At 38.0% G+C, this 26,536-nt stretch overlaps 1 protein-coding gene across 1 annotated transcript in view; it reads left to right on the forward strand.

The window, feature by feature from the left end:
• Positions 1-26,536, forward strand: part of LOC149782493 (ventricular zone-expressed PH domain-containing protein homolog 1-like) — an 85,752-nt gene that overhangs the window by 2,307 nt on the left and 56,909 nt on the right. The window contains exons 2-3 of the mRNA XM_089933912.1: positions 8,347-8,557; positions 16,164-16,308. Of these exons, the coding sequence (XP_089790038.1) occupies positions 8,347-8,557; positions 16,164-16,308 (356 nt within the window). The remainder of the gene's footprint in view (positions 1-8,346; positions 8,558-16,163; positions 16,309-26,536) is intronic.

Consider the following 26,536-nt stretch of genomic DNA (forward strand, 5'->3'; position numbering starts at 1 on the left):
CACTTCCGCCGCTTACAAAAATGGCGCCATAACACAATCACACAAAGGATTCAAATATCTACATACTGAGCCCTATCAGTATATACATACAAAATATTTCAAATATGATTGTACTAAAATATTACTACGATTAGTAATATGACTATCTATATATTTATATATATTTATATATATTTCCTACACAAGCGTACCAAATCCACAATATTCACATTCAAATGGTGATAAACGGCAATCCGTTACTCAATGGCAAAATCTATCATTACGTAAACAAATTTCTTGTCTACCAAAATATAACTACGCAAAGAATTACAATATTAATTCTTATAGTGGCTAGCGAGCAATACAATTCTTCACAAATACAAATCGTCCTTTCAAAAGGGCGTAAACGTAATAATCCACGAAATAATATGCACACATATTACTAGCGAAAGAAGAGAACATCTTCGCCTCACAAATAAGGTGTACATAGTAACATTATGAATAATGATGCAACGAATCAACATCGTAATCAATCGTAAACAAAAGTACTAGCTAAAGTCATGAAAAAAATGCAAAATATTAAGGTCATAATTAACTATTCATACTTCAATACAAGTAAAATGTATACATACGACAAATTCTCTTCAATTAACAGCAGTCGTATCAAGCAGAATCAACGTAACATCAAACTTACCTGATCGAAGCTATTTCATGAATTTCCTAAATTCCGCCAATTTTTACGAATGGCTAACGGAGTGTGTGTCACTGCGACTCTTAAATACCAACTGACGAATTTCAGGCTTGTACAAGTCTTATGCCAGTTTCTCGAATCAAGTCCCACCTACAACGCATCCCGATTGGATGGCGACGGACTCTGGTCATTTGATCGAACTGTCAATCATAAAAATGTCAGTCTGTGTGTCCCCATGTACTGTCCAGCCTACCATTGTCGGCTTCCGGCTCTTTGAAGTTGTCTACGTCACGTGTTCCCATGTACAAAGATTCCCGCCAGATTTCCACTCAAGAGCTCAAACAAAGACTGGGTTACGTAAGAGGATTAGCCAACTTAGGTACTTGGAAAAACAAAGCCTACCTGGCTCCACTTACAGACTTATAAATACATGTATAATACAAGGGGTTGGGGTAAAACATCACATCCCCCCACGCTTGAGAATAAAATCAGGATTTTATTCACTCAAACTAAAAAAGCAAAAGTGTTACACGATATAAAGAACAAAATCAGCAAAATGAACTAAATGCTAAACTGAGTATGAACACGAAAATATAACAAATGATCTATATCATTTCGGCGCTTCTACTCATGAAATCTGCGCCTACGTTTTCAGATCCTTTCACGTATCTGATCTGCATCTGGTACTGCTGTAAAAACAGCGACCATCGCATCAATCGACCATTGGACAACTTTGCCTGCGCCAGATAGGCGAGTGGTTGGTGGTCGGTCTTCAATATGAACTTACGTCCATATAGGTATCGCTCGAACCGTGATATGCCGAACACGATTCCGAGACATTCCCTCTCCGATACTGAGTAATTCTTCTCGGCAGCAGACAACTTCCGGCTGCCGTATGCGACAGGAAAAAGCGTCTTGTCATGCTCCTGGAGCAGTACTGCTCCCAGTCCCGTGTCGCATGCATCGGTGCGCAGAACGAATTCTTTATCCAAGTCCGGTAGACGAACAACTGCGTCGGATGTAAGTCTATCCTTTAGCGTTTGGAATGCGTGCTCACACGCATCTGTCCAAACGAACTTACTCGGGGTCCGTTTCTTGGTTAGGTCAGACAACGGGCCCGCAATCGCGCTGAAATTAGCGACATACCTCCGGTAATATCCGGCCAGTCCCAGGAATGACCTCACTTCCGTTTTCGTGGTGTGGCGTGCGGCGTTTCTCAACTGCTCCACCTTTGACTTCTCTGGAGACAGCGTGCCTTGGCTCAGGGTATGTCCTAAATAGTCTAATGTCCTGAAACCAAGGTGACATTTGGAAGGGCGGGCTGTCAAGCCCTCCTGACGTAGCCGCTCCAAAACGTCAGCTAACAGAGCGAGGTGTTCACCCCATGTCTCTGTAGCTAACAAGAGGCCATCCATGAAGTTGTGGACACCCCTATCGCGCAAGGGCTCCAACAACTTCCGCATCATTCTGGTAAAGACGCTGGGCGCGTTTTGTACCCCGAACGGCATCACCAACCATTGGTATGTCCCGTCGGGAGTAGCAAAAGCAAGCTTCGGTCGGTCTTCTTTCCTTACCGGAATTTGCCAATACCCCTTGGACAAATCCAGTTGGGAAAAATATTTTGCTTTCGAGACCGAAGCGAAGATATGTTCGGGGCCAGGTAGCATTTCAACTTGAAATTCTGTCACCTGATTCAGCTTCCGGTAGTCGACGCAGAACCGATGGGTGCCGTCCTTCTTCTGCACTAAGACTACTGGTGAGCTGTACGGAGAGTCGGCAGGTTCGATTACTCCCAGAGCAATCATCTGCTCGATTTCTTCCCTTACAACTTGTCGTTTCGCGTGGGGCAAGGGGTAGGGTTTACACTGAACTGGTCGGTCGTCCACCATCTTTAACCCGAACTCGACAAGCGTCGTCCTCCCGGGTTTTTCTGTTAGCACGTCGGAATATCCGGCCAGCAAGGTCTCTATCTCGTTCCGCTGCCCTTCAGTTAACATGGGGTCACACTCCACGTCCGACGGAGTCTCGGCCCTCGTTAATGGACAGCTCGGGACAGTGTTAGCACCTTTCGTATCGCCTTCGATATCCTCGGTGACTATGGCTGCGACAACAAAATCGCTGGCGGTCTCCCTTTCCCGGTACCTCTTGAGCAAATTGGCATGGTACAATTTCTCTTTCGTCGGTAGCTGTATCCGGTAGGTTTGACCTCCGACCTTCTTGGTGACGACGTATGGACCCCTCCAGGAAACTTGCAACTTGTTGTGTTCCTGGGGCAACAACAACAACACTTTGTCCCCTACCTCAAACTGACGTGGTTTTGTGCGCTTATTGTAATTTTTCGCCTGTTGCGCCTTAGCTCGTTGGAGATTTTCTTGCGCGAGAGAACAAACCTCTTCCAGTTTATTGCGCAAGTTCGCGACGTACTGGTAGGTAGTGCGTACTTCCTCTACAGCGTGGTCGTCTGTCCACAGCTGTCTCAGTACGGCGATTGGGCCGCGTACGGTTCTCCCGTACAAGAGTTCAAAGGGAGAGAACCCCAAACTCGCTTGCGGTACTTCCCGGTATGCAAAAAGCATGGCCGGAATATACCGGTCCCAATCCTTGGGGCGGCCTTCGCACAATTTCTTGAGCGTGTTTTTCAAGGTCCCATTAAACCGTTCGACCAATCCGTTACATTGGGGGTGATACAGTGTAGTCGTGAGGTGTTTAATCGACATGAGACGATTCACCTCCGCCATCACACGACTCATAAATTGTGTTCCTTGATCGGTCAAGATCTCGTCGGGCACTCCGACTCTTGACCAGATCGCAAACAGAGCTTCCGCGATGGTTTCCGTGTCAATGTTACGCAACGCAACGGCCTCCGGATAGCGTGTAGCATAATCGACAACCGTTAAAATATATCGATTTCCGTGCGCAGACGTGGGTTTTATCGGTCCGATTAAATCCATGGCAACACGTCTAAATGGTTCATCGATAAGGGGCGTACTCCCCAAAGGGATGGGTCGCTGATCCGTTTTCGGTGCCATTCTCTGGCATTTGTCACAGGAGAGACAGAACCGTTTTACGTCTCCCTGGACCCCTGGCCAGTAAAACTCTTTTACAAGACGGTCACGCGTCTTAGCAATTCCCATGTGTCCACCCATGAGACTCTCGTGTGCAAGTTTCAGTACTTCGCAACGCTTTTCCTTTGGCAGGACGACTTGCTTGAAGTGTTCGTTGTGTTTCCTGGCGTGGCGATACAAGATTCCCTTCTTGTAGACAAACTTCACCACGCCGTTCGGAGTTTCCCTTTCTGTTCCCGCTTCTGCGTGTTTGTGCAACTACGCCAGAGTTGCGTCCTCCTGTTGCAGCTTCCTTAACTCCGCTGGAATAGCATTACTAACCGGTGTTGATGTAACTTGGATTGGCTTTTGTTTCGGCTGTCGACTCATGGCCCTCCTTTCAACAGCAATCACTGGCATTGGTGTTTAGGTTTCGGGGTTCGGCTGGGGTAACACATAACGGCAACCCAATATGACGTCATGTGATAGCCCCTCCAAGCAAGCAGCTTCAATTTTCCCCTTCACGTATGGTGAATCGAGGTCAATGACAGCTACTGGTAATGAGTCACGCGCGCAGTTCGCGTACTGAACTTCTATTACCTCCCCTGTATAGTCCTCCGGCTCGACATATTTCTTGTCGACAAGCGCGGGGACGCTGCACCCAGTGTCATACAAGATGGTGGCGCCTTCACCATTGACAGTTGCGGCCGCAAGGTTGGCTGGGTTGCGACTCGCTTCCGGCACACATTCCTTCTTAGCTACGACATTCACCTGGGTCTGCCTGCCCTTGGGACAGTCCCTGGCAAAATGCCCCAGGCGCTTGCAATTAAAACATGTCGGCGGCCCTCGCCGACTTGCAAGTCCTGGTTTCGTGGGTGAGGCCTGTCCAGGTCGATAGGCGGCAGCCCTACCTGTGGGTGCCCCTCCGACCTTCCCATCGCCCTGACGGTTACGGACAGCCGGCTCAACCTCCCCCATACGACGCGACTCAGAGGGTCAGGGTCGGTCAGCAACCCCGGAACCTCCACTCTTCGAGTGCGCCTGCTCGTATCGCTCCGCCATGTTAGCGATCTCTTCGAGCGTCCGGTGTTCTCTTTCTGCTAAGAAAACTGTCAACTCGCGACGGTAAGTACCCAGGACATGTTCCTTGAGTATTACCTCGCGTAGCCCTTCGTACGTGCGTTCGACTTCGGCCATTTTCATCCACTTCTCAAATAAACCTCGAACACGGTTGTGGATGTGAGAGTGGGTCTCTGTTACCTTTTTCACCGAGTCCCGGAAAAGTTTCCGGTAAGTCTCGGCGGTCAGCCGGTAATGGCAGAGAAGCGCCTTCTTGAGGGCAGTGTAGTCATCAGCCTCTTCTGCAGTTAAGCCGTGGTAGACTTCCCGAGCTGCACCTTGCAAAAAGGCTGAGACATTAATGGCCCAGTGCTGTTCAGGGACCTGATGAGCGCGTGCGAGTTTCTCAAACTGGACGAGAAAATCGTCAATAGCCTCCTCCCTATCATTGAAGCGTGACATATTGATCTGGACTATCCGGTGGTTGATGAAAGGTCGGCCGGTTGTTCCAGAGCTTGTACTGGCGTCGTCCCGTCCGTTGGTCCTAGCTTCAACTCTGACCTTTTCCATCTCCAGAGTGTGAGCGAGTCTGGCTAGCTCCAGCTCTTTCTGGGCGTCTCGGTCCGCTGCTATCTTGGCTAACTCTTGGTCCGCTGCTATCTTGGCTAGTTCTCTCTGGGCTTCTCGGTCCGCGGCTATCTTGGCTAACTCTTGGTCCGCTGCTATCTTGGCTAGTTCTCTCTGGGCTTCTCTTTCCGCTGCTTTTTCGGCCTTCCATTCCTTGATCCTTTCTTCTATAAAGGTTGCCAGGCGATCTCCCTCGTATCCAAGATCTTCCGACCCCATGGCGCGGTATTCCTTTATCATTTGTCGTTCGGTAGCCATTATACTAATGTAAAGTGATACCTTGTCTCAAAATTCAAACAATATACAGATATTTGTAATACCACTTTAAATACTTACCTGTCGACAACAACTAGTTTCGTTCAGGTAAGATATTTGTTCGATATCTGCTTCACACGTACTGCTATGAATGGAAGATCTACAAAGCCTGCACATATGACAATAAAAATACAAGATGAGAAAATCACAAAATTTCAAATACAAAGAATGGAAAATATCTCACACTGTTCACTAATACTTCTACCAATAACTTTAAGTCCCAAAATAATATATATGTCTAATTCATATCCCGGACGAAGCGCCCACTGTGGGGGTGTAGTGGTTGTCTAGGGGTGGGGTTCTTCTTATAGACTTTAACGAATTATGAGAAGTTCCCCTGGTCCTTATTCAGAAGGTTAATTCTGGACACTATATTATTTATTGACTAAATATATTTATGGCTACGAGCCCCCAGTCAGCAATGCCGACAGTTAAATTAAAAGAAATACAAAGATGGAATTTAAACAATAACAATTTAATAAATGAAATTTAAAAGAATTTAAAGTAATCAATGTCTCTCTTTCACCCAATGATCCCTTTGATCATCATTTGAGTTCACAGTGTGAGGAGATTTTTCCCTTCTTGAGTGCTACTCATCTAAATCTCTTCGTTCCCTTGTCTTTCTCTCCTTTCGTGATCTCCACTTCCGCTTCCTCTTCTATAATCCTTGTTCCTTGCCGTTATCTTGACTTCCGGTTCCTCTTCTAGTATCCGGAACCCTTGACGGTATCCCTTGAGGTCACCCGAAATTCACTCAGTATCTCACACCGTCACCCGAAATTCTCTGAACTTCTCTCGTCCCCCGAAATTCTCTGAAATTCTTTCGTCCCCTGAAAGCTTCCTGTTGAAAGGTATAATGCATTAGCATAGGGTTATAAAAATCTTCCCTCACACTACGTCACTGAACTGAACCATCAGTTTAAGGCGGGACATTTGGGTCGCGCATGCGCACACATCGAAATTCCCATACACTTCCGCCGCTTACAAAAATGGCGCCATAACACAATCACACAAAGGATTCAAATATCTACATACTGAGCCCTATCAGTATATACATACAAAATATTTCAAATATGATTGTACTAAAATATTACTACGATTAGTAATATGACTATCTATATATTTATATATATTTATATATATTTCCTACACAAGCGTACCAAATCCACAATATTCACATTCAAATGGTGATAAACGGCAATCCGTTACTCAATGGCAAAATCTATCATTACGTAAACAAATTTCTTGTCTACCAAAATATAACTACGCAAAGAATTACAATATTAATTCTTATAGCGGCTAGCGAGCAATACAATTCTTCACAAATACAAATCGTCCTTTCAAAAGGGCGTAAACGTAATAATCCACGAAATAATATGCACACATATTACTAGCGAAAGAAGAGAACATCTTCGCCTCACAAATAAGGTGTACATAGTAACATTATGAATAATGATGCAACGAATCAACATCGTAATCAATCGTAAACAAAAGTACTAGCTAAAGTCATGAAAAAAATGCAAAATATTAAGGTCATAATTAACTATTCATACTTCAATACAAGTAAAATGTATACATACGACAAATTCTCTTCAATTAACAGCAGTCGTATCAAGCAGAATCAACGTAACATCAAACTTACCTGATCGAAGCTATTTCATGAATTTCCTAAATTCCGCCAATTTTTACGAATGGCTAACGGAGTGTGTGTCACTGCGACTCTTAAACACCAACTGACGAATTTCAGGCTTGTACAAGTCTTATGCCAGTTTCTCGAATCAAGTCCCACCTACAACGCATCCCGATTGGATGGCGACGGACTCTGGTCATTTGATCGAACTGTCAATCATAAAAATGTCAGTCTGTGTGTCCCCATGTACTGTCCAGCCTACCATTGTCGGCTTCCGGCTCTTTGAAGTTGTCTACGTCACGTGTTCCCATGTACAAAGATTCCCGCCAGATTTCCACTCAAGAGCTCAAACAAAGACTGGGTTACGTAAGAGGATTAGCCAACTTAGGTACTTGGAAAAACAAAGCCTACCTGGCTCCACTTACAGACTTATAAATACATGTATAATACAAGGGGTTGGGGTAAAACATCACACTGCATCACAAGGTACACTTTCATAATACATTTCCATTTTGGTCTGCATAATATAATGGAAAAGAAACAGGATACACTTGCACAAAAATTTCTATTTTGATCTGTATAATGGAGTAGAGGCAGGGTCTAATCAATTTTACAATCATATACTAGTCCAATGGATTACCAAGGAAGGAACTTTGTACAGCTGACACAGTCAGCTGTAGCCATTGAACTGTCTAGGAAAGAATTTGTTAAAGTTGTAGCCAATGGACTACCAAGGAAAGAACTTTGTATAGCTGTATTCAGTGGATTACCAAGGAAAGAAATTGGTACAGCTGTTGCCCAGCTTATACTCAGTAATTAACACAAAACTGCTAGCTTTTCCTTTTTCCAGTTATAAGTCATTGATAATTGTTTTTCTGTTTGAAATATTTGCTGTAATTAAGAACAAGATATGATATAGTAGTCAAGTGACCCACTTCATTATTATAGTAGACATATATCTCGGGGCCTTATATTTCAGACAATACATATCTTTTTTGCAGAGATGCACAAGCTGTTTGATGAAGTTTTAGCAAAAAGAGATTTATCCAAAGCTGGAGAGCTTTTTTCTCTGGAAGATGCTGATATTCAGGAGGATTTGTCTGAGGTGTTGGACAGAATCTGTGACATCGCAGGACGAGAGGAATATATCACAAGTGACAATGACCAGAGTGTTGTCGAAATATGTATCACTAGAGTCACCTCTGCAATCAGGTAGGTTAGGAATATGTATCACTAGAGTCACCTCTACAATCAGGTAGGTTAGGAATATGGAGTTAGATGTAGGATTTAATAATAGAAGTCCAGGATCATGCTTATATAAAATAAATTAGTACAGACCCCAAGAAATGAGGTTTTAAATTTTAAAAACAGTGATTTCAAATACTGTTGGTCATAGAAGTATTGGATCTCATCAATGACATTGCATGTGAGAGTTTGTACTTTGATAAATGTAAGTTTTGGAACACCATAAATAATGGGACACATAATGATAGTAAAAATTAGCTCACCAGGCCATCAACATTTGATTGTTACCATTTTGGAGTCCATATTTTTGATCTGATTTCAACAAAACTTGCAATATCAGTTTATATCATCAAAATCTCAAATGAGTTTGATAATGAGTGAGATTCATACATAATAATGAGGTGATCATGCCTATAAATGACTGAGCTTGTTACCACATTGGAGACGATATTTCTGATCAGATTTTGGTTAAACTTGGGATAGATTAAGATCTCTGACCTGTTTGATAATGAGCAAGATTCAAACATACTGATTAAGGTGATCTTGCATCAGATTTTATGCGTTTCTGACGCCTCTGGAAGACATATTTTATTTTGTTCAGACTTGAAATTTCAGGTAGATGGCTTCATTAATGAGCGAGATCCACATATTTTTATGAGGTGATCTTGCATCTGATTGGCTGACATTGTTACCACCTTTTAGAATAGATTTCTGACCCTGTTTTGATCAAACTTGGAATATATTCCTATATCAGCAAGATCTCTGAAGAGTTTAGTAAGGAACGAGATCTAAACATGTTAATGAGGTAATTTTGCATCTAATTTACTGAGCTTAGCAGATGGGCTAGAAAACTTAAACGTTGTTAAATTGAGTTATACCTGCATGAAATCGATATGAAAATTATTTATTTTCACAGAAATTGCGAGAGTATTAAAATCGTTACGTCTTTAATCTGCTGAAAGACAATGAAACTAATGCGTTGATGAAATTTGAGCTGGTACTTGCGATTTCGATAGCGTGTCGCACAAGCACACAGAATCTCACAACCGTCATTTTCAAATACATGTATTGTAGAAAAAATATTAAATGAAAGTCATATACTGGTTGTAATAAAAATACAAAAACGAAAGAGCACAAAATTCTCTATTTATTCTGAGACTAACTTCAGAATTTTGTTGTATCACTTAGCAGGGAACCAGACTATGCTTGATGAATCAGACTGGCCAAGTTTCTTGTTGTTGTTCTGGAAATAAATATGTTGAGAATCATATATTCTTTCTGATTTTTACAAAAGTTATCAGACTTTCATTTAATATAATTGACATTTTGTACAGCAACATTAAAAAGGAGTTTGTTGTTGATATCATGTGACTATTGGACTTCCGATGTCGTTGATTGAGATTTGTGAAGTCATGTGACTATTAACAAATGGCGAGTACCGGGTCAGGTTTCATCTATGCTGAGTTTCGTCTATTCTGTCAGCGGATTAAAGACATTATGATTATGATACTTAACATTTTTGAGAAAATACATAATTTTCCTGTCGATTTCTTGCAGGTATAAGTCGATATATGCTAGGCCCACTGGTAAACTATCGTATGGTGGTGGCAGATCCAAATTTTTTATATGCAATTGTTCTGAACCCACACTCCATCCAGAATGTCCAAATGTGAAAAATGGGGTTGGAATATTCCATAGAAACCCAGATTAGAAAAATTTTGAATCTCTGAGCTGAACTTTGGTGTGAAACTATTACACAGTGACATGTAGCTTGAAGCATTGGTTTCATATCTTAAATAGAATGCAGGAGAAATTGGAAATTGATGTCCCTTTTATTATATACCCTTTTGTTACATAATAGGAAACTATAAGAGCCCATGTATCAATACAGGTTTGAGGACTCGTTTATTGAACTACAAGAAGACAAGTTGATTTTACAGAAAATTCAGTCCTTGTTTATACAATAAAATATAATTTTGAAGGTCTTTTGCCAAAATTTAAATCAACCCTTTTGTAAATGTCATTAAATGATGAAATTTTTAAACCAAATCATCTTAAGGAGTTTAGGTTGGTTGAAAAATCTTGTTTGAGATTTTATTGGCACACATAAATTCAGAGTTAACCTTTTTTTCATTACAAGATAAGATTCCAATACTTTGCATTTATTGGGGTTTTTTCATACTGTGATAGGAAATGTTTACTTTGTATAACATGCACACATATTGCTCTAGAATTCTTTAAAATTAAAGGTTTGAAAGGAAACAAAATAATTTATTCTCATTATCAGGGATGGTCCTGGCTTTTAAAAAGCTGTCGCCAAAAAAATCGCCAACCTCAATATTTTGTCACCAATTTTCAAAAAGTGTCGCCAGAACAAGTAGTGTACATTTTTCCAAGTGTTAATTTAGTCTATTAATGTAACAGGCAATGAAAATTACAAAAGATGGGTTACTTAATTCTTTAATTATAACAAGCATTAACAAAATGTTACAAAGTGTTACATGAAGATCCGTCGCAATTTTAGGACTGCCCACTTGTTGAATGCAGTTTCAAAGTCTAATTTTTCACATCTGTATGTGCTGATTCTCATGAAATTCTCGAGAGACGAGATGCAGAATTTATTTCTGATGTCAGTTTTTATGAGGTTCATCTTACTGAATCCACGTTCACAGTCCACAGCACTGACAGGTGACACCAGTAGTCTATCAGCAGCCACCCACCCCCCATGGCTAGCTTCACAAAGCTTGTAGTGAATTGCTTCCTAAATCCCAAGAATGATCACTGAATGCTGTATAAATTTTCTCGACAAACAAAATATGATCTCCATTCCCACAAATGAAACTTACACGAGTCAACACCTGGCAATATTGGACCGTATATATAAGCATAAATTCACACCCAATTTAGAGATTCTTTCACTCTTGTATTTTGAGAAATAAATAATTATTATTAATTATGCAAAACTGGTTGTTGTTTTTTTTGTGCTATTTCTTGTTTCGGAGTTTAAGTCTCAGCAACCGTAACACGGATTGATGGCAAAAGGAAAAGATCGATGAGTAAAATGCTGCACTGGCGACAGACATAATTGTGATTGAGATTTTTCCATTTGGTTTGTATTTATACACAGTAGTCGGTACTTCAAAGGTTATCGGTTTTCTATGAAGGTTCAGCAAAACTATTGTACTGGTATATGTAAAAAAAACCAAAAAAAAAACAGAAGATTTAGCCATTCAGTTAATTGTATCTGTTCTATTCACGTCTTCAGAAGTCGGTCATTTGTAGGTATAGTGCGGTAGCATGATTGACTGTATCGCAGCATACAGTACTCAGCCCAGATGTCAGCATAAGCAGATTATGATGTAACAATGCACTGTAAAGATGGGGTTGTCAATACGAACAAAGGATTGTTTGTGTAACAGATTGATTCCAATGCATTGCTTAGTCAAGTTTGTGGCTTCCTTTCATTCTCCCTTTTAATTTATCCAGTCCAGATCTATGATTGTATGTACAAATTAAATAATCAAAAAGTCTGTCGCCAAAAAAAATCGCCAGATGGGATATTTTTGTCGCCAATAAGGAAAAAAAATCGCAATTTGCGACATTGGCGAAGCCCAGGACGATCCCTGCATTATGTTGTTTCCATGTAGTAACATAATGCAGGTCAGCAAAGTAAAGTTAGAATTTATATTCTGTACCTTGAAATTGCTTTAAATGCCAATTTATGGGAATATAGTCAAATTGTTTAGTGTGACTCATTTTGTAGTTTTGTACTTGATCATCTTTTCTGACATATATGTTTTGGAGAATCTTGAAAGAGAATCATCTTCAGATACGGAAAATGCATGTTTTATAATCCAAAATGTTCTTTAATTCGTTTCATTAATGGTCATTTATTAACCTTGAAAAAATTGATTTCATCCTGGAAAAACCCTGGAAATTTATATTTAGAAAAGCATGGGAACCATGGTATACTTTTTTTCATAATGGACCCTTGATATTTATATCTTGGCAGCTTTTTACTTCAATTTTCAAACTTGTCCTACTTTTTACTAAGGTTCACCTGCCTGTGTGTAGTCAGGACTGGTCTGCTTTAGATCTAAGGTACAAAAATCTGGCATCTGGACACAAACTCTGGTTCAGAAGACGGTCATTGTTGGCCTAAAAAAAATCAGATCTCAAAAATTAGTTTTTCCTTGCTGTATTTTGTATAATGTAATCGAGAGCATCTTTGTGGAACTACATCTGTCAGCTTTTCTGTAATAGCAACCACTTTGGTGTATTTTAAATAATGTTGATGTTACAGAGCTCTGATGTAATATACAAGATCGTGACAAGTAAAGGTGTTCGTATACAGGGTTAATGTTAAGGGATGATTGCCTTCTTGGCCACTTTTTACTCCAAATCTCTAAGTTATCCTATTGTTTATAAAGGTTACCTGTCTCTGTGCAGTAAGCACTGGTCTGATTAATATCTCAGACCAAAAGAGTGTAACATCTGGACACAAAATGCGGTTCAGAGATGATCTTGCATCAGATTTGGCAGACCTTGTTACAACTCCTGAAGCTATATTTTTTATCTGTGTGTGTGTGTGATTTGGATTTTTAATGTAGCTTCAACAATTTTTCAGCCATATCGCTACAATGTCTGCAGTGAGGCAGTTTATAGTGATGTCTAGCACTGGGCATCGTGTTGCAGACATGTAGCATCATGTCTCACCTAGTCACATTTTCCTGACACCTGGTCGACCAGTCCTAACACTAACCTCTTAATGCTGTTCGCCTAGCAAGGCAGCTGCTAGTACTATTTTTGTAAGTCCTTGGTATGGCTCAGCCAGGGTTCAAACCCGTGACCACCACATCCGAGGTGGATGCTCTCACCACTTAGGCCACCAGAGCGGTCTTTTGATCTGTGGATTAGTCATCATCATGATATGGACGACTTGAGTTATGAGGATTAGACTGACCTTTGGAAAGAATTTTTATTGGATTTGTTTTTTTGAATAGGGTTATGGTAAAATAGGTAAAAATCAATATGGTATAAAGTGGAGAGATTATTACAGAGGAAGCCTTTGATTACTTGTACATTAATTTTTTGCCCCACTAGTTATAGACCAGGAGAGTTTATGGAATGATTTCTTGTCCAAAATTAAAATGGTGCCACTTGGACATCCAGCATGTTGAAAATTTTGTTATGCTACTCCTTCTAAATGGAAAGTTACATTGCCATGGGGTTTTCTCTGAAGGACTTCTAATGATGTTGGTCCTGAACGAAAATCTTGGGTATCTTGTTATTGCTACTCCTCCTGAATGGATTTTCATATCAGCATGAGGCTTTTACTAAAAGACTTATGTCTAGTTGGTCCTAAATGAAAATGGTGCTGGTTTGATGTCCAGTATGGTTGCCATAGCATCCATCATGGAAATCTTGTTGTCACTTATGAATGGACGGTCATATGAAGATGAAATTTCCACTAAAAGGCTTTTTGTGATGTCAGGTTGGTCCTAAATGAACATGGTGTCAATCTGTTGTTCATTATGGCCGCTACAGTAGCAGTCTCGAAAATCATTTTATCGTTACTCCTATTGAATGGATGGTCATATCAGTATTTGGTTTTCACTATGTCACCGTAGCAGATATCATGGAATTCTTGTTATTACTGAAGGGATGGTTATATCAGCATAGGATTTTCACTGAAAGACTTCTGATGATGACCAATCTTTGTGGGAAGCTTGCATCAGTCTCAGACAAGAAAGGAACCTCTCTATTTTGGGATTAATAGGTCAGAGGAAAAAGTCACTGATACTGAAAGAAAACTTATGTTTTCTGCAAAAAATACTTGAGTTCTACAGGGTTAGAATTAACTATGGATTTGCACAGATATGGTCACCTTCATACAGGGCATGGGTCAAATAAGTGATTTTTAAAGTCACACCCTATGCTATAAATTAATGGTTTAAAAAAAGGGTCATTATTTGACCACCCCAGCATTAGTAGATAGTTACCTTCATTTTAATCCAGTACCCCTGGGGGTACAAGATTGAGAGTTGAAAATCATTATGGCATCAGACCTCGGGGTCAAAGACAGATTAAAAATTTGGATATCTCTGATACGCAAATGTGGGTAAAGGGAAACACTGCTGCAGTAAAATGGCTTACTAAGAGACAAAAGTGTCACTTGAGTTTCTTTCATTTTAAAGATCTTTGTACCAGAAATCTTCTATAAAATGCTTCACCTAGTAGAAAAGCCATAAATAGGTACCAGATTTGCTACTTGATAATATGTATTTTGAAGTCTGGTTCTGTATCATTTATCCTGATCATATTGTTTGCATTTGAGACAAGGAAAGCTCCTACTGAAAAGATGAATCATAACATTTAGTGTTGCTAGGCAACATTGAATAATGGAAGTGATATAGTACATGAGTTAAACAGGTGCTGCTTCTTCAAATACCTAATACAGTACCATAGTATCTGACCAATAAAAGAGGGATGTATAGAAAAGATATACATAAAAGAAGTACATGTATAATAATATTGACCACATGGCAGGTGTATAATTTACATTTTATCATGCTATTCAGTGTTGCACCTTGAGTGCCGGATCAGAGGTTTCCTGTATTTATTTGCCCAATGTCCCCCAAATCTTGGACCCTGGGCACACTTTTTCATCAGGAGGATAAAAAGAAAAAAAAGTTGTACATGGCAGTATTGATGCAAGCGATGGCCAAAGTTGCAAAAGGTGATTAAATCTAAGATGGTGGCCAATATCCATTTTAAAACAACATAACTTGGCAATCAAGACATTGACGGTTTGTGGTAATCTGCCATGTTGCAATGTAAAGTCTTTGATGGCAGCTATTGTAACATATTTTTGAGGTTCAAGGCACATGCACTGTGATGAAGATTTATACACATTATGTTATTTATTCTTTTAATTTATTGATTTGAAAAGACAGTAATTAGAAGGAAAAAAATGGAATTCTTGTAATAAAAGCTCGTAGATAAAGGGTGAACACTAAAGTTAAATCTGGGCCAGATCCGGAACAGAAAATTTCTTTGTTCATTTAATTTCAGGTAAATAAGATATTCAAAAATATTCATGTTTTAATGAGTTACTTGAGCACTTGATAAAACATTTATTACAGTAACATAAGTGGCCAAGGAAAAGATTATATGATATTGCAGTTGACAAAGTTAAGAAGGTAAATCTGTCAAAGCAAGTAAAATTATCTTCCTTTTAGCACTTAACTATTGCATTAAGTTCTGTTTACAATATTTCTTTGTCCCTTTTAAATGTTAAGTTTCCCACCAAGATTGGTGGATGAGGTTTGCAATGTCTCCTGCATTGATATACTATGTGCAGCTTTGGTGGATATTCTTTTATCAGACTTGGTTCATGCAGTCACAACATAAACATTCATAATTCAATGAATTTTAAGTTCTGACCACTGGATTAGGGTATAAAGTATGGAAATTTGCTGGTGATAAGTAAAATGGAGAGAGAAAGCCAAACAATATCTCTCTATTTAAGGAAATACTAGTGTCTAATGTATTAAAAAAATCCATGTTGCAGGGAGACCGGAACAATAGAGACCAATTGTAAGGGACTGGTCAAGCTCTTGGAAGTGTGCCATAAATACAATCTCAAACCACTGTCAAAAGATGCCGAACCGCCACATGCCAAGATTGCTTCTGACATCATGAGCTGTCTCTTCATGGTAAGGAATTTTAGACCTAAATCAATTTTTGATAGTACATCATGGTCATGACTAGGGGTGAAATGATGCATCTCTGCCTCGTATCGATATGATTCAAGATACACAGCCTGCAAAACAATACACCACTCCCTTGATAACTTGCGCCCTGATAACTCGCAAACCCGCTTATAATGCGGTGTCAGGCGTGGATACCATTTTTTAAACCTGAAAATACCCCAAAAATGTATCCCTATTTGTTTAATCTTGAAGAAAATCACGATCAAAATAGGAAATGGAAATTTTTGTTGTATCACTCGTTTTATCGTTGAAAACGGTAGATAGGACCTGGAAATTTAAATCAACACTATGAAATATAAAATTTAAAAATAGCTAATACAATATTTTACATTTTCTTTCCAAATGACATTCCTAGTACACCGCAATTAACGATATGTATGGAAATTTTGATCAATGAAAATGTCACTTATGCCGAGTGGAGGCAGTACTTTATAAAAATAAATACATTAAATAATTTTTTTATCAATTGTAATTTGTGTTCTAGTTCCATCTTTTAGTTTCTTTTAAGTGTAGTCATCATAAAGGCATTGTGTCCTCTTGTAATTAAATGTAAAATGCATCAATCTACCGTAACAGCTATGTCCGCAAGCGTTTCTCAGAGAACCTAATTAAGTGCCACCCGTGTTTTGATAACTGACTTGCGGAAGTATTTGTTGTATTGTTGCACTGAATTAAAAGCTGGCCTTCTTTGTATTATCACGTTAATTATGTCTTTTGAATTAAAAAAATGGAGGTGGAATAAAAGAAAAGTTAAAAGGCACAAAAATTGGACTAACTTAAAATCTAGCAGTCTCTGTCGTATGTCGGGTGAACTCACTTCATTTGATCAATCGAACACTGTAATGAACGTTATTGTGTATGTAACAGAAACTACCTTAAATTAACCGACTCTTTCATAACTGTGATCAAAGACAACAAGGCAGCCGAGCGAAATGAATACTTAGTAAATAATAGAGCTTGATTTCACAGATACGGACCATTTGTGAGCAAGTGAGTTTCAGAGAATTCTTGAACTGGTATTTAGATTTAGAGATATCCTCAGGGATGATAAGAAATTTCATTATTACTTCCACTGAAATCACAACATTAACATTGTACTAATTGAACAATAAAAAAATTAAGTTTTGACATGGACGTGTCACAAAATAAATGTTGCGTGTTTTTGAAGAAAAAAAGGAATCTTGTTTGGTGGTGTATCAACAGTTAGTCTAGTTCCCAAATTATGGACTACCGATTTGGCAAGATACTAATAAACACCACTACGGGAACCAGACTCATCAAGAAAACAAAAGGCAGTGATGTAATACACAGATTTTTTTGCGTACACGTGATGGTTGTTCAGACCAGTTGGAACGATCTTTCATGTTGGATATTTTGAAGAAAAATAATGTTATTTAAAAAGAATAATGAACAACTTCATTATAAAAAGTGCATTATTAAAAAGTATTATTGACGTGATTGTAAAATGAGGATTCAGTCATTAAACAGCCCAGTTCCCTAACGTCGCTCCCCCCCATGGTTTTCTCGATGTCAAAGTGATTTTTAAAAAAAAATTAGAGGTCCCTTGGTAACTCGCGCCTCGCTTATAGTGCGGTGCATGTTTGTGGACCCTGTTGTGCGTGAGTTATAAAGGGAGAGGTGTACATATCGATACACATATGAACTTGATGGTCTTTCCATCTTTGGAGGGTAAGTGGAGCCCTTTTATGTATGTTGTTATTCCTGGTTGTATTTCCAGGATGCAGATTACAGATAGACATATAGTTATCGTATATTTATATGCTATTCTAATTGATGACAAGATAAAAAAAATACTTTCAAACAGACTACCTGTTGGTTGAGGGGCCCAGAGTGGCAGAGTGGTCTAAAGTGCTCTCCATTACGGATCACTGCCATCTCACCTTTATCTGTGTGGGTTTGAGTCTCAGATTCGGCCAGTGTGGGTATGTGAGAAAGTTTGTCAGTAGCTTCTCGTGGGTCGGTGGTTCTTTCTGGGGTTTTCCCCAAGTTCTTCCTCCACCATTAATACTGGCCGCCATGTATAGCCTATCGTGCACTGAAAAATGGCATTAAACCCTACAACAACAAAAAACCTGTTGGTTGATAGTGAGTTTTATTCAACATTTTAGGCCATCTTCATTTGCTGGTTAAATATCTCTGCATAAAAAGAGAAATCCCAAATTTGTTCCCCATGTAAGGAGAGAGACTGACAGGATTGTATCTTGAGGCAGATCTCTCCCTTTGTCAAAAAATAAAAAGGGGAGTGGAAGAAAAGGATTGAGAGGAAGAAATGGCCATAGCTCAATATTTACCTAACACTTCAATATCTTTCTCTCTTTCTTCCAGCTGTACTGAAATCAACATCTTTGAAAGATGTCACCTCAAGTTGTATAAGCATTCATCTGTTAATTATTTCTGAGCATACTGTTCCTTATCTGTGTATGAATATTGTTCTGTGCTTCTTTCTGAAGGGATAATATACATAGCTAGCTTTGGCAGCTTGAGTATGTTGGGAAACTGATCGTTATGATTGTTATGTAATATTTTCTGGAGCTCACAGATATTATCATTTGGATAACTCTGCTCCAAAACAGGATTTTTCACTAGCATAAACCTTGCAGACTCAGTGGTTTACTGACTTCCATGCCAGATTTCTTATCTGTTCCATAATGCTGTATTAGGTTTTTAGTTCATTGATGCCATAGTCTGCTTGTATAGACAGGGGTGTTCAAAAAAATATCTTTACTTCTTTCATTTTTTAACCCTTATTTATTCAGTTTATCTTAACCCTGATATGGATATATGGTTTTGTAGCATATGATCAGCAGGGCTAAATTGAATGAAAAAATAATTGCATTATACTTTTAAATTAATTGTATTTAATTAGGCTCAGTATTTCTGCCCTTTCTACATTTAATTTCAAAATGCTGCTGAAAGGGAGTCTCCGTCATGCTGTACATTTTTGTCCATCGAAGATGTACATCTAACTCATATTTAACACCATTTTCAGGCTCAAAATCACTTACTGGTATCTCCAATAACACTTTCCCAGCTCCAGTAATCCGATATACTTCATAACTTTAAAAATTATTGTCATCATCGCTGCCATCAGCCAGTATTTGCCGAACGAAATAGTAATTAACCACACTAGGAATCAACATTTTGGGTTTTCTAGGTAGCCTGTATTTTAAACATGTATTTGTTAAACTTCCTTCATGGAAGCTTCAAACTACGCCATCATAATGCTTATTCCTGAGCACCATGTGCCAATCAAATTTTGTTTAACAACCATTCATGACATGCGTGAAGAATCTAGATATGTGAAGTTGCCTACCATAAAAACAGATTTCGCGATAAGAATGGTTAAATAAAAATTGTGTACTTTGCTGAGCACACATTAATATGCGTGGCTTTCAACAAATTTGTGGGGAGTTCTCATGTATCACTGTTCTCCAAGTGTGTACACCCATAGTGTAGCTTTCAAATTGACCAAAGTAGTTCAACATAATAACTTTGCATAATAGTGGTTATTAAATCATGAGTTCTTTATTATACATGTGGAATACATTTGGAATGTATATTATATGCTGGGTTACGATAATTAGCATGGGGGGGGTGGCAAATTACGAACCATGTCACTTTGTGTTAATTTATAGACAGCGAGTGAGGATTCTCAATAGTCTTTTTTGCTTATACTAATAAAAATGAGTGCATGTTACTGCAGATGCTGTTTCAGAGGGATTACAGTTTTAAAGAATAGTTGTTGTTGTTGTTGTGGGGTTTATCGCCATATTGCAGCACACGATAGGCTATGCATGGCAGCCAGTATTAATGGTGGACGAAGAACCTGGGAAAACCCCAGGAAGAACCACTGACCCACGAGAAGCTACTGGCAAGCTTTCTCACATACCCACATTGGCTGAATCCTGGACTCGAACCCACGCAGACAGGTGAGATAGCAGTGATCCATAATGGAGAGCACTTTAGACCACTTGGCCACTCGGGGCCCCTTTAAAGAATAGTAAGGCAAGCTAATAATAATTATTCATTAATGGTGAAGACTAAAATATCTTGCATATGGTAGGTATTGTTTGTATCGATTTTCTGTCTCTTGTATCAATATGTGTATTGTTTTGCCAAAAGTATTGATGCATCGATGAATCGTTTCACCCCTAGTCAGGACTTTTGTAACTTAAGCTTTTGGTAGTACTGCATAGTGAGGACTTTTAGACCTAAAGGTTTTGGTTGTACTTCATAGTAAGGACTTTTATAACTAAAGCTTTTGGTTGTACTTCATTGTCAGGACTTTTATAACAAGCTTTTGGTAGTACTTCATGGTGAGGACTTTTAGACCTAAAGGTTTTGGTTGTACTTCATAGTAAGGACTTTTATAACTGAAGCTTTTGGTTGTACTTCATTGTCAGGACTTCATGGTAAGGACTTTAATTACTAAAGCTTTTGGTAGTACTTCATGGTCAGGACTTTTATAACTAAAGCTTTTGGTAGTTTTTCATGGTTAGGACTTTAATAACTTAAGCTATTGGCTGTACTTCATTGTCAGGACTTTTATAACTAAAGCTTTTGGTAGTACTTCATGGTCAGGACTTTTATAACTACAGCTTTTGGTTGTACTTCATTGTCAGGACTTTTATAACTAAAGCTTTTGGTAGTACTTCATGGTAAGGACTTTTATAACTAAAGCTTTTGGTTGTACTTCATGGTCAGGACTTTTATAACTAAAGCTTTTGGTAGTACTTCATGATAAAGACTTTTGTAACTAAAGCTTTTGGTTGTACTTCATTGTCAGGACTTTTATAACTAAAGCTTTTGGTAGTACTTCATGGTAAGGACTTTTATAACCAAAGCTTTTGGTAGTACTTCATGATAAGGACTTTTGTAACTAAAGCTTTTGGTAGTACTTCATGATAAGGACTTTTGTAACTAAAGCTTTTGGTAGTACTTCATGCTACTGCAGTCACCCATGGGAAAAGGCAAAAGTGATGGCTTTTGTAGACATGTGGCCTCTGAAGGCAGGTTGAGCTGTCAAAATTTGTTCATGACAGATGTATGTAGTACGAACTGAATAACATTAGCATTGGTGGTAGTAGTGTTATCATTATTATTATTTCAACCGCTCTGGTGGCCTAGTGGTTAAAGCGTCCGCCTCAGATGCGGGAGGTTGTGGGTTTGATCCCCCGGCCGAGTCATACCAAAGACTTACAAAAATGATACTAACATCTGCCTCGCTTGGCGCTCAGCATTAAGAGGTTAGTGTTAGGATAATGTGACTGGGTGGGACATCATGCTACATGTCTGTGGCATGATGCCTCAGTGGTAGACATCATTATAAACTGCCACACTGCAGACATCGTAGCAATATGACTGAATTTTTTTTAAAGCTATGTTAAAAATCCAAATCACACACAGACACACACACACACACAAACACGCACGCATTATTATTTCCTGTGTATTATTATTATTAGCACTTACAGTAAAATTCTGCCATGATACATGTATTTAATATAGCTGTTTAGCATGAAGAAAAATAACATAATTTTATAAAATGAGTTCCACACAAGGATACTGTATCCTCACTTCATTTTTTTTTACTTGCCAATGACAAGAGGTGTTATCTTCTTTTCTGTGGAGAAATAATGGTGTGTGCATTTGGTAGTACCCACCTCTGCTTTTCATTTAATGTTTTATAAAACTATTCTGATAATTTGAATGCATCCCATGTCAAATCAAGAAAACTACAGCAGTGTACATGCACTCATTTATACATCTCACACACACACACACACATGCCCACCCCACCCCTTTTTATCTCATTATCATTAGAAATGGCTCTAAATAAAAATTACTTATTGACACTTTACATGTAATTGTGAAACACATAACTGACTTTTTGTTGGGGCAGTTGGTATATTATAATTAGTTATGAAAACAGGTGTTTGCATTGTAAACAGTTGAAGGATTAAGGAGTTACTTAATCTAATAGAGATCAAAAGACAGTTGTCTTTTGTTAGCGACCTTGGTAATTTGGTAATGAAAAGGAGCTCCCTAGGGCTATTGTCAGTATCACAGAGACCCTTAGTCCAGATTTTCTCATACTGTTCCCATCCCATTTTCAATACTTCTGCATTTATGTTGATGTGTAGAGTCAGAGTCAATTGCCCATCAAAAAGTTGAAAAGTGTGGTGGTGGCATAGGGTAGCTGTCACATCAAGTCATGCCTGCTTGAAATCAATAGGAAAATGTTTTATTTTCCGAGAAATTTCAAGTAATGTAATCATTTTATCTTGAATCCTCAGACAGACGAGATGAAACTACAGCATTTATGAAATTTGACCAGGTGATTGCCATTTGCATTTCTGGTCACATGACTACACAAATCTTGCAACCTGCATGTCAGTGACCTCAGAGGTCCAGTAGTCATGTAATATCAACAATAAACCCTGTTCCAGTGTTGTTGTACAAAAATACGAAAATATTAAATGAAGGTCACATGCTGTTTGTAAAAGAACAGAAAGACACATAAATACCAGAGAACTAAAACCAGAAACCTCTTGCTGTTGCAGCAACTTGGAGAAAGTCAGATTCATCAAGAATAGAGCACGTATCTACAATAGTTTTGTTGTATCACATGATGGCCACGTTGATATGTGCTCTCTGGTTGATGAATCTGGCTTTGTCAGACACTTTTAAGTTTCACTGCATTGTGGTATATAAATTGTAAAATAAACTTAGCTTCACATGATATACTTTTATATATACCATGCCTTGCTCACCAAACAGAAGAAGATTAATTTGCATACTTGGAACGGTAACTGCTGATATGCTCCAGTGACAAATGAAGGCATAGTGAAACCCGTCCTTGGTTAACAAACACCATGCTGATGACAGTTGAAGACAGGTGATAGATGATTACATGACATTTATATATGAAATTTGCTGGGGGAAAATTAGAATGGCAATTGTGACCAGGTGACACTGAACTCAGGTGACCGTTAGGACAGGTTTGACTGTTTTTTAATATTAAAGACTTTTGGACATATAGTAAAGCTTTTGGTTGTACTGGGTATTCAGTTCTGACTAGATTTTCTCAATTGGAAATGAAAGATGTCTTCTCTTTTTAGTTCACCAAAGCCGAGTGAGTTTATGGTATGGGTCCTTCTTTGATGGCCTTTCATATTTATCCAGATGATGCTGATTTGCTGTTAAATGTGACCACTTTTACTAAAAATGGAATTAAACATTTACGTCACTTTATCAATAAAAGAAAAAAATTCTTAATGGAATCTGACCAACAATAACAAAAAAATTTCTGGCATCGAGGTCTTTCAATAATGGACAAATGATGCTAATGTGCCTTCAGTTATGGATGAAGATAGAAACACTTAAGAAACTTTGAAACGGTTACTTTGATAAGATATACAATATGCAGGATTGAAGGAAGTGGATTCCTACTGACCCAGATTTATTGGTCAAATGCATTTGGATATTAGTCATATGTCAGAAGGTGAGTGATCGCAGGCCAGCTTGGTGCCATCATGTTCAACATTGTGACAGAAACTGCTATTTGTAGGAGTTTGAAATGGAAGTCCCAGGCTGTATTTCTTCTATATCTGAGATTGTAGAAAAAGTTACCCTATTCCAAGAAATGTAATGTCCTGCAAGCAGGTGCTCTCATTGCTGATAGTTAAAATCAGAGAGAGTAACAAGAAATATAATGCACTGTTGTTGCTGGTTTAACTGTTTTGATTACTGTGTTTTATATTCCAACTTAGTCACATGAACTGAACCTTTTAACTGTAAGGAAAATTGAAGTGCAGAATAGAGTTGTAATTTTTGTTGACTCATGTTGAACTAAAATGTAGAGGCTATGGTAAATGAAAGACTACTGCGATAATTGAAAATGTATAGGCTGTGGAAAATGAAAAACAATAATACTGTGGTCAGAATGTGGAGGCTATGGTAAATAAAGCTGTCAACAGCTACATGGGTATCTACCCATTCATAATCACCCAGGTAATAAAATTAGTCATAGGATACCTGATTAGATCATGTACCCCCAACAACATAATTTCCAAATTCAGATCAAAGATTATATCTGATGATATCACCAGCGAGTAAGACACAGAATAATGAGTAGAGTTTGAGGCTTGTATATTGTGACTATCGGTTGCTGTGCATTTATCCATCATAGAACTTCATCTATTGATCTTGTATTTTTGACATGTTGACTATTTGGGTATTTATGTCAAAAAAGTTTCCATATTTTCTATTTATAGTAACTTTGCATGACAATTTCCAAGAAAACAGAGCAGCTTTTTACTTTGGAACCATATGTTTCAGAATCATTATAGTTTGATACACACTTAAGTAGCAGACCAGTCAATGTTGAAAAAATATGGCACCAAATATTAAGTGAGATAGGATTTATTGATGTGACTTGTAGATATTATTGGACTGAAAAATGTTTGAGGAGAGGGATTTCGATAAATTGAAGAACATGTTGCATCAGGAAAAGGACAATAGTGTTTTACAAATTTTCAAAGATAAATTTGACACTCAGAATTTGTGGACTTTACAACCTTTCAATTTAATGTGTAGGCTAGTTAAAGTGACTGTTGTGCATAAATAATTTATCATTTTGTTTTGTGTTTGTATTCTCATACTAATGCACATAGATTTAACTGATTTGTGACAAGAATTTTAGCTAGCGGCAGATCAAAGTATGTAGCAAAAATAAATATATGTTTTCATACAGTTTTCTGTAATTATGGCATGTAATGTATAGATTCCTTTTTTCTTTTCAGATTACACTTTTTTGTCACTTTTATTACTAATAATTACATTTATACCTCTTGGGGACTGGGGTTGGCATGTATGAACTTATAACAACGCAGTTCAGGTTCACACATAATATAATTTCCCTTTGATTGGGTACCTGGGTAAATGATCATTAGGATTGTCGGGTAGTCTGTTAACTTTTCCTTAATGTTTGACAGCTCTAATAGTATATGAAAGACAATACTACTACAATCAAAGTGTAAAGGCATGATAAATGAAAGACAATACACTATAATCAAAGTGTAAAGGCATGATAAATGAAAGACAATACTACTATAATCAAAGTGTAAAGGCATGATAAATGAAAGACAATACTACTACAATCAAGGTGTAAAGGCATGGTAAATGAAAGACAATACTACTATAATCAAAGTGTAAAGGCATTAAATGAAAGACAATACTACTACAGTCAAAGTGTAAAGGCATGATAAATGAAAGACAATACACTACAATCAATGTGTAAAGGCATGATAAATGAAAGACAATACTACTACAGTCAAAGTGTAAAGGCATAATAAATGAAAGACTATACTACTACAATCAAAGATTAAAGGCATGATAAATGAAAGACAATACTGCTACAATCAAAGTGTAAAGGCATAATAAATGAAAGACAATACTACTACAATCAAAGATTGAAGGCATGAAAAATGAAAGACAATACTACTACAATCAAAGTGTAAAGGCATGAAAAATTAAAGACAATACTACTACAATCAAAGTGTAAAGGCATGATAAATGAAAGACAATACTACTACAATCAAAGTGTAAAGGCATGATAAATGAAAGACAATACTACTATAATCAATGTGTAAAGGCATAATAAATGAAAGACAATACTACTATAATCAAAGTGCAAAGGCATGATAAATGAAAGACAATACTACTATAATCAAAGTGTAAAGGCATGATAAATGAAAGACAATGCTACTACAATCAAAGTGTAAAGGCATGATAAATGAAAGACAATACTACTATAATCAAAGTGTAAAGGCATGGTAAATGAAAGACAATACTACTATAATCAAAGTGTAAAGGTGTGATAAATGAAAGACAATACTACTATAATCAAAGTGTAAAGGTGTGATAAATGAAAGACAATGCTACTACAATCAAAGTGTAAAGGCATGATAAATGAAAGACAATACTGCTATAATCAAAGTGTAAAGGCATAATAAATGAAAGACTATACTACTACAATCAAAGATTAAAGGCATTATAAATGAAAGACAATACTGCTACAATCAAAGTGTAAAGGCATGAAAAATGAAAGACAATACTACTACAATCAAAGTGTAAAGGCATGATAAAT

This window comes from Sinohyriopsis cumingii, chromosome 15 (assembly GCF_028554795.1).
Source record: "Sinohyriopsis cumingii isolate HCF-2022 chromosome 15, ASM2855479v2, whole genome shotgun sequence".
Lineage (NCBI taxonomy): Eukaryota > Metazoa > Mollusca > Bivalvia > Unionida > Unionidae > Sinohyriopsis > Sinohyriopsis cumingii.